The sequence below is a fragment of the Rhinatrema bivittatum genome, chromosome 1, assembly GCF_901001135.1.
Source record: "Rhinatrema bivittatum chromosome 1, aRhiBiv1.1, whole genome shotgun sequence".
In the NCBI taxonomy this organism is placed as follows: domain Eukaryota; kingdom Metazoa; phylum Chordata; class Amphibia; order Gymnophiona; family Rhinatrematidae; genus Rhinatrema; species Rhinatrema bivittatum.
In genome coordinates, this window is record NC_042615.1 from 419,124,570 (window position 1) to 419,137,194 (window position 12,625).

Sequence of the window (12,625 nt, forward strand, 5' to 3'; positions counted from 1 at the left end):
GACAATTTTTTCCATCAGTTTGGCGATGAGTGGTAAGTTTGCGATGGGTCTGAAATTAGCTGGGTCTGATGGGGAAGCGTTTGGTTTCTTTAGTAGTGGTTTCAGGATTGCTAATTTTAACTGGTTAGGAACTAAACCTTGAGAAAGGGATGTGTTGATAATTTCTGCAATTGGTTTTGAGATGGTGTTTGGTATGGCGATGAGGAGATTTGTTGGTAATGGGTCTGATGGGTGGGAGGAAGGTTTGAGTTTTTTGAGTGTGTTTTCAATCTCCAGTGAAGAAGTGAGCTCGAATGAATCCAGGCTTGTGTTTAGTTGTGGCAAGGCTGTGAGATGGTGTGTAAGGGTAAGGCTGTTGGATGTGATTGATTGTGTAAGGTTGGTGATTTTTGTCTTGAAGTAGTTGGCTAGTTCGTTTGCTTTGTTGAGAGCTTGGTGGTCTGGGATAGTAGGAGGAGATGGTTTAGTTAAAGAGGAGACGTACGAGAAGAGAGCCTTTGAGTCGAAAATGAAGTGGTGTATTTTTTTTGCATAGAATTCTTTCTTTGTTCTAAGGATGGTAGTCCTGTAGGTGTTGAGGAGGGATTTGTAGATGGCATGTGTTGAAGCGGTTGGGTTTTTTCTCCAGCATTGTTCTTTTTTTCTAAGAGATTGTTTTAGGGATTTAAGTTCGGGTGTAAACCAAGGTTTTCTATTGTCTAATGTAGGTTGTATAGTTTTGGTTGTGGTTGGGCAGATTTGATCTGCAATATTGTTGTTAATATTGATCCATGAGGTAGTTGCAGTTGTTGCGTCTGTGAGATCTAGTTGGTTTAATGCTTCGGACATCTTTTCGCTGAGTATGTCTGGGGAGCATGGTTTCCTGAAGTGGATAGTGGATTTGGTAGTGGTTTGAGGAGGTGGGATGTTGATCCTGAGGGTTGTTTGGATGACTCTGTGGTCTGACCATGGAACTGGTGAGCAAGTGGGGTTGGTATGAATGTTAAAGGGTTCGTTAATAAAGATGAGGTCCAGAGTGTGGCCAGCCTTGTGGGTAGGACTGTTGATAATTTGAGTAAAGCCCAAATGGTTGAGTGAGAAAAGGAGTGTTTGGCAGTTGATGGATTGTGGAGCAGCATCTACGTGTAAATTAAAGTCTCCGAGGATTATAGCAGGTTTGTCGGCGTTTATGTGTTTGGCTATAAGTTCAATCAGTAGAGAGGGATCTAATTCTAAGGTTCCTGGTGGTGCGTAGACTAAAGCTATTTGGATTTGTTCGGATTTAAAGAGGGAGAATTCTATTTTATTGGAGGAGTTGGTAAGTTGTAGGGTTATATTAAGTCCTTTTTTTGCTGCAAGGAGGAGTCCCCCACCTCTTTTTTTGGGTCTGGGGACAGAGAATAAGTCGTAAGATTGTATGGGCAGCTGCTTTGTGAGTACAGTATCTGTGTGTTTTAGCCATGTCTCTGTAATTGCACAGATATCTGGATTGACTTCTATGAGGTAGTCACTGAGGATGTCTATTTTTTTGGAGAGAGACTGAGCGTTGAATAGTGTTAAGGTAAACAGAGAGAGTCCTAGGAATTGTGTTATCGGTGAGATCATTATTGGTAAAAGTCTTTGTTGTCGTGCGATGTGCTGAATTGCAGGTTTTGTGTGCTTTCTGATATTGTGCCAGATTTTAGGTATGGTGTAGAGGTGCATTATTGTGGCTCAATTGGTTGGGAATAATGATGCAATATTGAAAATGGTGTTCTAAGTTTTAGACAAGCTGGATGAATACTGTCGAGGCTAGTTGAAAGCTGGTGAGTTGAATGCTGGTGAATTGAATGCTGGTGAGGCTGGAGGAATGCTGGTGAGGCAGGTTGAATGCTGGTGAGGCTGGAGGAATGCTGGTGAGGCTGGAGGAATGCTGGTGAGGCTGGAGGAATGTTGGTGAGGCTGGAGGAATGCTGGTGAGGCAGGTTGAATGCTGGTGAGGCTGGAGGAATGCTGGTGAGGCTGGAGGAATGCTGGTGAGGCTGGAGGGATGCTGGTGAGGCTGGAGGAATGCTGGTGAGGCTGGAGGAATGCTGGTGAGGCTGGAGGAATGCTGGTGAGGCTGGAGGAATGCTGGTGAGGCAGGTTGAATCTCTGTAAGTGAGGAGGAATCACTGTAAGTGAGGAGGAAGCCCCCTATGACCCTTGGGAGGGAGAGACATCCCCATCTTCCTCTGAAGTCTCTGAGGTCCTTCCCTGTGAGCCCTCGCCTCCGGAGGAGAGACATAAGTCTCCTCTGGAAGACCTGACGTTTGCCGGTTTTGTGAGGGCTATGTCAGACTCCGTGCCCTTCCAACTTTTAACCGAACAGGATTCCAGACACAAGATGCTGGAGATCCTACAATTTGTGGATGCCCCTAAGGAAGTTGTTGCAGTGCCAGTGCACAAAATCTTCAAGAATCTGTTCATCCGCTTGTGGAAGCACCCCATTTCAGTCCCCCCAGTGAACCAAAGGACCGATGCAGTTTACTTGTTGCAACCTACCACAGGGTTTGAGCGCTGCCATCTTCCACATCAGTCCATGGTGGTGGAATCTGCTCTCAAGAGGGCTAAAAGGGCATGGACCCTTGCTTCAGCTGCTCCAGGTCACAATCACAGGACCCTGGCTGCCCTAGATCATAAAGTCTTCCAGGGGTCCATGCTGGCAGCCAGGATAGTATGTTACTAGTTGTAGATGGGTCAGTACTCCAGGAACCTCTGGAAACAGGTTCAAGATCTGGTGGAATGCCTCCCACAACAGCTTCAGGAAGACTTCCTGAAGGTGATTCAGCAAGGATTGGAGTGTGACAAGCACAAGATCCAATCTGCTTATGATGTCTTTGAAATGGCTGCGAGAGTAGCAGCTGCAGATATAGGCGCCCAGCGCCTGGCCTGGATTCAGGCCTGGGATCTCCGGCCAGAAGTACAGGAGCGCATTGCAGACCTTCCTTGTACTGGCGAAAATCTCTTCAAAGACAGCACCTCCGACCCTCAATCCTCTGCTCGAGGAAATATTATCCTCAATCCTCTGCTGGAGGAAATATTATCCTCCAGTGGGTAGAGCAAGGTCGCAGCATGCTGCACCTAGGATACGCATACAACAGCCGCATGCCACTTGGCCACAACCAGCCCCGCAGCAGAGCACCACCACGGGGTTTTGACTGGTTGGGAGGGATTTTAGGCCAGCAGCCTGTCCCCATGACGAATGACCCTCCGGTTGGAAGCCACCTGTGGATATTTGCACACCGCTGGTGGGCAATCACCTCGGACCAGTGGGTCCTATCCATCGTTTATCAGGGGTGCAGACTAAACTTCCAAAGGATCCCCCCGAGATCCCCTCCATGCCCCTCCTGAGGGTTTTCGGTGAATCAGAAGATACTGCAAGTAGAGGACTCCACCCTTATAATGGCTCGAACTGTTGAGCCCATACCGCTAAATCAGTGAGGCACCAAGTTGTACTCCAGGTATTTCCTGATTCCCAAGAAAACAGGAGGCCTCTGTCCTATCCTGGAGCTAAGGACTTTGAACAGATTCCTTTCAAGGGAATGGTTCAAAATGGTTTCACTGGGGACCCTGATCCCTCTCCTATGGAAGGGAGACTGGCTTTGCTCCTCAACTTAAAAGGATGCCTACGCCCACGTTGCCATCTCTCCAATATCGGGTACTGTCCTTCGGCCTAGCATCTGCACCCTGCAATTTCACGAAGTGCCTAGTGGTGGTGATGCCTATCTCAGAAAGCACCAGGTACAGGTCTTCCCCTACCTGGATGACTGGCTCATCAAGAGCTACACCAGGCATGGGTCCTTGCAGTCTCTCCAATCCTCCATCCGGATTTTGGAGACCGTAGGTTTTCCGATCAGCTACCTGAATCCCAACTGATACCATCATCACAGCTGGACTTCATTGGGGCCAGGCTCAACACGGACCAAGCCAGGACCTTTTTGCCCGGGACCGGGCGCTGACTCTGATGTCCCTGGCGGTGGCAAACTCTCAGAGTCACCAGGTCTCTGCGCTCAAGATGCTGCACTTGCTGGGTCACATGACGGCGACAGTCCATGTTACGCCTTTTGCTCAGCTACACATACACATGGCACAGTGGACCTTCCGGTCCCAGTGATGTCAGGCAACCCAGGACCTTCTGGTATGCATCAGCGTAACACAACCACTTCGAGAGTCATTATCGTGGTGGGAGACCCAGTCCAATCTGTAAATGGGGATACCTTTTCAGGTTCCGTACCCACAGATTGCCCTCACTACTGATGCCTCCCACCTGGGTTGGGGAGCTCATGTTGCGGATCTCCTCACCCAAGGCTGGTGGTCCGCGCAGGAAGAGCGATGTCAGATAAACCTCCTGGAGCTATGTGCGATCCAGTACGCTCTGTGGGCCTTCTGGGCTCACCTCACCAACAAGGTTGTTTTGATTCAGACTGACAACCAGGTGGCGATGTGGTACCTCAACAAGCAAGGAGGCATGGGACCGTTCCTCCTCTGAAAGGAAGTGGTTCAGATCTGGTCCTGGGCATTATCCCAGGGCATATCGCTTTCCACCATGTACTTGCTAGGAGCAGAGAATGTGACAATGGACATTCTGAGTCACTCGTTCTGCCCCTATGAATGGTCCCTCAAACAGGAGGTCACAGATCGACTTTTCTACCTCTGGAGGACCTCAGACATTGATCTCCTTGTAACGTGAAAGTGGATCATTTTTGCTCTCTGGTCAAAGGGGACACTGGACCGACATTAGATGCCTTTGTCCACCATTGGGGCACTGCCCTCCTGTATGCATAACCGCCACTTCCACTAGAGTCGAAGACTCTCCTGAAGCTCCAACAGGATCGGGTAACCATGATCCTAATCTCTCCCTATTGGCCGTGGCAGATCTGGTTTCCCCTTCTACAGGATCTCTCCTTCCAGGCGCCGATCAACTTGGGGACTCCCCAGACCTGATCACGCAGGGGAGCGTACAGCGGACCATAGGCAATCCTCACAACTCTTTGTCTTATTTGACAAAAATTGACTCAGAGTTGCAGTGTCCATGCAGACCTTATGGAACTGGCTAGCAGATTGTATTTCGTTCTGCTATGCACAAGCAAGACTGCAGCTTGGCGGCTATGTTAAGGCTCATTCGGTACGAGCCATGGCAGCATCGGTTGCCCACCTGCGTGCCATGCCAGTGGGGGAGATCTGCAGGGCTGCATCCTGGAGTTCTCTCCATACTTTTGCTGCACACTACTGCCTGGATAAAGACAGTCGACGTGACAGTAATTTTGGTCAGTTGGTCCTCCATAATCTTTTTCACTTGTGAAACCCAACTCTGCCCACCTTAGGCCCTGGGTTGGATTCAGGCTGTCTCCCAGGTTGTCGCAACACGGGTTGTTGTACTCGTTGACACCTGTTAAGTGCTGTCTCCTTATAGTTGGGAGCAGCTTGTAGCTACCATATTCACCCATGTGTGAGGACTAGAATCCTTGCTTGTCCTAGGAGAAAGCAAAGTTGCTTACTTGTAACAGGTGTTCTTCTAGGACAACAGGATGTTAATCCTACAAAACCCACCCACCACCCTGTGGAGTTGGTTTTCATCTGGGTTTGTTATTTTATTTTTGGGAATTCTATGATACGAGACTGAAGAGGGACCCTGTGTGAACGCGTGGATAGTGGCATGCTGGGCATGCTTAGTGTGCCAGTCAAAGTTCTAGAAACCGACAGACGTTTTCCGTGCCGGGCTCCATCTGATGATGTCAACTATGTGTGAGGACTAACACCTTGCTGTCCTAGGAGAACACCTGTTACAGATAAGCAACTCTGCTTTCCTGCACAGTGTGGCTCTCAGACTGAGAGGTGGAGCCTGTGCGGAACTAAGTATGAAACTAAGTATGAAACAACATATATCTCTAAAAGTAAGGGAAGGTTACACCAAACTTATGACTCTCAGAAGACTTAAACCACTACTAACACCAAATGACTTCCGATCAGTACAAAAGCATTAATTTTTTCAAGCACTGATTACTGTAATGCCCTTCTACTAGGATTACCCCACACCACGATAAGACCACTACAGGTATTACAAAACACAGCTGCAAGAATTTTAACTGGTAAAAGTAAAAGAGACCATATCACCAAAACCCTAATTGAACTACACTGGCTACCCATTGAACAAAGAATTCAATACAAGACTCTATGTACCATACATAAATTAATACACGACAAAAAGGCAGAATGGCTGAACACAGCCCTTCACGTACACGTCCCTAATAGAAACCTGAGATCAGCAAACAAAGCCCTACTAACTATTCCCTCAGTAAAAACAGCCAGACTAACTCAAGTAAGGGATATGGCCCTATAATATGTACCAATATGCCTTTAGAAATCAGAACACAAAGAGACATCAAAGCATTAAAAAAAAGTTTAAAAACATGGCTATTTAAGCAAGCATACCACAAAGAGAATGAAGAGTAGAATCCAGGGAATTGTATGATGCAGTCTAAAGAACTCCCACACACACACATCAGCTTACTTGAATTGTGTGTGTGTGTGTGTATATTTTATTTTGTATATTTTATTTTATTTTACCTTTATTAGATTGCAACAACAGAGAACCAGACTTAAGTGTTAATTTATCTTATAGCCGATATACTTAAAGTTGACATGACTTATCACTACCACTAAGTAATATTTAATATGAAACTATGTTACAGTATTTGATGGCACCTGTTTAGTTAATATAATTTAACACATTTAAGTTTGAAATTATGTGCCTTATTGTGAACCGTTGTGACTGCAACTAGCTTAACGACGGTATAGAAAAGATTTTAAATAAATAAAATAAAAATGCTGTTCTGTCTCGCACGACACCGGTAGGCCAATGCAATAAAGTGCACTCAGCCTAGCGCATAGGTTAACCCACAGTTGGAAGCACGTTTTGGATGCACTAGACTTACACCCAATGCAATAAGGGGATTAGCGCATCCAAACATGCATAGCTAATTGCGCTCATCACATATAAATGCCATGTAGATGAGGCTATTAGCTATTATCTCCCAATGCAAAAAATTGCCATACACGCAACGTGTACTTTTTAACATGGCAAATTTAATGAAGTCTTGCCGCAGGTTCAACTAAAAAACAAAAAATACTGCTTTCCTGTGATTCCTCCTACTTAGTATCATCGCAATACTAAGATCCGCCCCAGCGCTGACAAGAAATTATTTAAAAATGGAAGGCTTATATTTACCTGGCAGGGGACATACCACGATCAGGAAGGTGGTTCTCCCAGGGTGAGGCTCATCCGTTGCACTTCAGATGTGCTGACCCCTGCAAATTCCCCAAATGCTGTTTTAGATCAGGATGGCATGATGCAATCTTTTCCCAATTTGTCTCATCAGTATGCATTTGAAGGGGAAGGACTGGTTCTCTTATTTGCAGATGAAGCATTATATAAAAAAACTATTGAGGGATAATCTATTGAAAACACTTACTGATGATATAGATGATTTTTTTCGTATTGATGAGTTACTGAAGTTCTCGCTCGCCAAACTACACAAGACTTTGGTTAAAATGGACAAAACAGATTTTGTGGGGTCTCTTGTGCTTAGCTGGACAAGGGAAGGCCTCACTTCCATCTCAGAAAGCATTTTGATACCTTGTTTTAAATGTCTCAGAGACCTCCTCTAATATGTATCTGAGGGAAATGCAATATAACTTTTTGAGACGAGTTTATGTCACTCCATTCTTAGCTTATAAAGCTAAGTTTTCAGATACAGATCAGTGTCTGAAATGCCATTTGGCAACAGGGTCTTCCTTTCATATGTTTTGGTCATGGCCCAAAGTACAAATATTTTAGTGAAGAGTAACAAATTACCTGGAAATAATCTTTGGTTACCCATTTCCACATATACCAGAACTTATCTTATTTGAATCCATACCTAAAAATTGTTTTCATTCTAAAGGGGAGACATTTTTTGCAAGGAAGGCTTTTGTATTGGGTAAGAAATCCATTTTACTGCACTGGAGAGAGGAGAAGACTCCCTTTTATAGGTGATGGAGGAATTCATGATATGGCATTAATGGAAAGCTTGGCATTTAGGATGAGTATTGCTGGTCAGAAACACTTTTTGAATATCTGGGAACCATTTCTACATGGTTTATCGCCAAGAGCTAGAAATTTGCTGGTTAATTGTTAGGGTCACCATTTGGGATCATGGTTATGATGTAGCGGTCTGTTCTCCTTCGCTTGGAGAGTTTTGAATTACTTGGGGCAGTTCCTGGGAAGGGGGGAGGGATAGGATTAGAGATGGTTAAATTGAATGATCTACTTCCATCCTTATTCTGGAACCTTCTGTTGTCAAGACACAAGGGGCTAATAATAGAAATACGGTAGTCTATATTCGATGTTTAAGTATGTGGGTTGGGAAGAGAATTTGGGTTTTAGATAATATTTTAATACTGGAGCAAGTAAATAGTTGTATGAATTGTACATGTATTTTCTCATGTAAAAAAGTAATTTGAGTTATAGCAGACACTGATGTGCCTTCAGGTTGTGTTTTGATTTATATGCTCAATAAAAAAAATGTTTGAACTAAAAATGGAGGCTTTATGGGGAAAAAAAAAAGGAGCGCACAATATACACACTCCAGGCCGTGTATATTGTATGTGTATTTTGTGCTAGTAAATTATCTGTGGCGGGATAAAACAGACGCTCGTTTTGAACATCCATTTTCCTAACCCGAGCACAGCCATGTTTCCTGGGTGCCCCTTGCTTCTGAGCATTAGGGACACACAATTTATCCCTAGCACATCCTATTTAACTTGGCAGCTCATTATAATATTGCATTGCATGCCCAGGAGAGGTAGATGTGGGTGCATAGAAAAAATGGGTGCCTAGTTTGGATGCACGTTTTTACGCATGTGATATTGCATTGGCCCCTGTGAGAGCAGCCCCCCCACCCCTCCCCAGTGCAGGAAGAAGACAGCACCAGCGCTAGCACCTCCTGCTCTCATGGGTGCCAAAATCTGATCTTTTTCGTGCTGGCTCGCAGAGTATCAATTCTGAGCAATAAAATGCAAATTCTGTGCCCTGGGGGGAATTTCTTGTAGGAGTAGCTGTGTCACTCATACAGGTGTCTTGCTCTGTACCTCATGCATTCTCTTGGCTTCCTCCTTTGCAGTATCTCTGGATGTGCTAGCCCAGCAGTCAGACTTCATCACTGTGTGCTGTGCCCTGACACCTGAAACGCAGGGCATCTGTGACAAACATCTCTTCTCCAAGATGAAAAACAGTGCAGTGTTTATCAATACTAGCAGGTGAGACACATCTGGAATCAGTATTCAGAAAAAGTAATATAAAGACTCTGCACTTTAAAGAATTTAAGTCATGACTGCATTGAAAAAAAAAAGATTTATATTTCCAAATCTTCATGCTATTGTACCTTGATCAAAAGAACATCTGCACAATTTCTTACAGTATAGTTTTGTATAGACTTCTCTATTCAAACGTCTGGATTGTTGGTCAACTTTGAACTTTTGCATGCACAAACCAGAGTATTTTTTTACAGGAGGTTTCATTCTCCCAGTTTGGTCAGGAGAAATATTTCTGTGTCTCCAGAATTGTTGAATGGCAGGGCATTAAGTCCTTCTCCCCCATATTACACAGGTCCTTAATCTCAGCCAAAAGGCCAAGAAGTGACCATCCTTAGCTCATAGCTAAGAACTTATACTAAGCAGTCCCTAGACTTTAAAGCAAGAGGCCTTAACAAATGCCATATGATGAATCCAGCCTGCCAATAATGAAGAATGAAAGTGAAAGTAATGGGGGAAGGGGGTCCAATACATTAAGGAGCGTTCAGCAGATCACATGTATTTTGTGCACAAATGTTATTCCCAATGTAGCAAGCCATTTTGCACACAAGAACTGTGCATGATTCTTAGTGCCCTAGGTTGGAAATTCCATACCAATAAAGACATTATCTATTATCCCCCAATGTAGAGAGGTGTACTGATTTAAGTCATGTTACTCCTACTGAGAAGTGGAGTAAAGGTTTCCAGCACTAGTGTCAGGCCCTGGGCAGAAGCCGGAATACTAGAACAGGTCTTATAATTGGGATTCATGTGAAGAAAACATGCTGTGCGCACACAATCAGGGCCGGTGGAAGCACTAGGCCTGGGCCTAGGGCGCCGAGCAGTGGTATACTGATGGGAGGTCAGGGGGAGCCAATGCGGCCACCGGTGGACCTCAGACCCACACAGCAGGAAGATCGGCAGGGCCGTGGTGGAGCTGATGTCACCACAGCCCAAAGAAAAAGGTCACGTCCAATCCTGCAGGTGCTCCTCCTCCTTCCTGCCCGCGCGGCCCCAGAAGAAAACGTTGCCGGAGCCGCACAGGCAGGAAGGAGGAGGAGCATCAGCCGCGTACAGAAGAAGAGCAGCGAATCTCAAGTCGCAGCGGGCTGAGAAGAGGAGGAGGCCCGGTAGCAGGGCCACCGCCGCAGATCCCACATTGCGGGCAGCCCGAGAAGATCAGGGCCGCTGCAGAGCCCATCCTGCGGCGACCTGTGAAGAGGAGGCCCAGAGGCAAGAGAGAGGCTGAGGGCCTGTAGAGTGTGTGTGTGTGTGTGTGTATGAGATGAGTTGAGAGATTGTGTGTGTGTGAGAGTGAGTTGAGAGACTGTGTGTGGGAGTAAGGACCTGAATGTTTGCAGAGACAGCATGTGAGAACCTCTGTGTGTGTGAGAGAGACAGCATGTGACAGTGAAAGCCTGTGCTTGAGCAAGACAGCATGTGGGAGTGAGAGAAAGCCTGTGTGTGTGAGAGTCAGACAGCATGTGCCAGTGAGAGACTGTGTGTATGAATGTATGAGAGAGAGCATGTGAGAGTGAGAGCCTATGTGTGTGTATATGTGAGAGAGAAAGCATGTGAGAATGAGAACCTGACTGTGTGTTTGAGGGAAGAAGATAGATGGAGAGAAAAGAAATAGAAAAAAAGTCAATATAAAATGAATTGGCAAAAAAATAAGAAAGGGAAGGTGGAACAAAAAAGCCTGTGACCAACCGATTAGAAAATTAAGATCAGACAGCAAATGTAAAAAAAAATAAATTACTTTTTAGTGATTGGCACATGTAATCTTTGTTAATGTGCAAGAGTAGCACCTACTCTATGCGGATCTCACAATGTATGAGATCAGCATGGAGGAAGTGGAAACCCAAGGGGCCTGCACAGAAGAGGCAGCAGAATGGGCTTCAGTGCCAGTAGCAGCAATCAGCGCCTCCCCAATAGCCATGCGGCAGCAGTGACAGTGGCAGCAGAGGAATGAGAGAGGCTCCGAGGTTGCTGGTAAAAGAAAGAGAGGGGGTCTGCCTTTAGTGTGTGCATGTGTATGAATGGGAGTCTGCCTGGGGGTGTATGTGTGTGAATGCATGGGTGCCTACCTGAGGGGTGTGTCTGTGTATGAGAATGAATGGGTGTCTTCCTGGGTTTGTATGTGTGAGAATAGGTGCCTGCCTGTGTGTGGTGTGTGTGTGTGAGAATGAATTGGTGTCTGCCTGGGGGTCTGTGTGTGTGAGAATGAATGTGTGCATGCCTGGGGGATGGTGAGGAAGTGTTGTGAAAATGAATGGAAGCTTGCCTGGGGGTCAGTGTTTGTGTGTGTATGTGTGTGTGTGAGAATGACTGGGAGCTTGCCTGGGTGTGTGTGTTTGTGTGAGAATGATTGGGAGCTTGCCTGGGTGTGTGTGTTTGTGTTTATGTGAGGGAGCTAGTGAGAGTATGAGTGTGTGTGAGAAAATCCAGGGGAGTAAGAGTTTGTGTAGGGTGTGTGTGTGGAGGGGGAGAGAGTGTCTTAGAGCCTGAGAGTGTGTCAGTGTCTGTGAGAGCGAGAGGTTATGGTGGGTATAAGAGCATGAATGTGTATGTATGTGACAGTATATGTGTGAGAGAGAATGGACATTTATTTTATTTATTTATTTAACAGTTTTTTATACCGACCTTCATAGTAATAACCATATCGGATCGGTTTACATTTAACAGGGAATAACTGGAGTAACAATTCAAGTAAACGAGAGCTAAACAATAGGAGGGAATAAGTCAAAGTTACAATCAACAGGGAAAGAGAACTTGGAAGCTTGCGACAAGCTGGAAGGAAGATAAGGCAGGAGAAATATAAAGTGTTACCGTAGAGTGTACGGTTAAATGCTTAATAGGTGCTTTAACCTGGAAGAGTCAGAGTCCATTCTTGAATGTAAATGCCAGGTCGGGTAAGAGTGAGGTCAAACTAGTGAATGTCTGGTGGATCGGTGAAGGCTTGGAGAAAGAGCCAGGTTTTAAGTTTTTTTCTAAAAGTTAAAAGGCAGGGCTCCAGTCTGAGATTTGATGGGATGCTATTCCAGATAGATGGGCCAGCTATCGAAAAAGCTCTGTCTTTGGTTGTAGAGAGGCGTGAGGCTTTAGTGGGGGGAAATTTCAGAGTGCCTTTGAGAATATCCCTAGTTGGTCTATTGGAGGAGTGGAGTTTGAATGGGATTTCCAGGTCGAGTTGAAGATGATGATGGATGGTTTTATGAATTAAGGTGATTGATTTGTATAGAATTCTGAAATGAACTGGTAACCAATGTAGGTTCCTGAGGATGGGTGAGATGTG

General features: G+C 45.4%; 1 protein-coding gene and 1 pseudogene across 1 annotated transcript in view; both read left to right on the plus strand.

Annotated features, from left to right (window-relative positions):
- Positions 1–12,625, plus strand: part of LOC115092267 (glyoxylate reductase/hydroxypyruvate reductase-like) — a 154,509-nt gene that overhangs the window by 92,973 nt on the left and 48,911 nt on the right. Inside the window, exon 7 of the mRNA XM_029603014.1 lies at positions 9,162–9,297. Coding sequence (XP_029458874.1) covers positions 9,162–9,297 — 136 coding nt within the window. The remainder of the gene's footprint in view (positions 1–9,161; positions 9,298–12,625) is intronic.
- On the plus strand, positions 7,221–7,362 carry LOC115082747 (annotated as a pseudogene).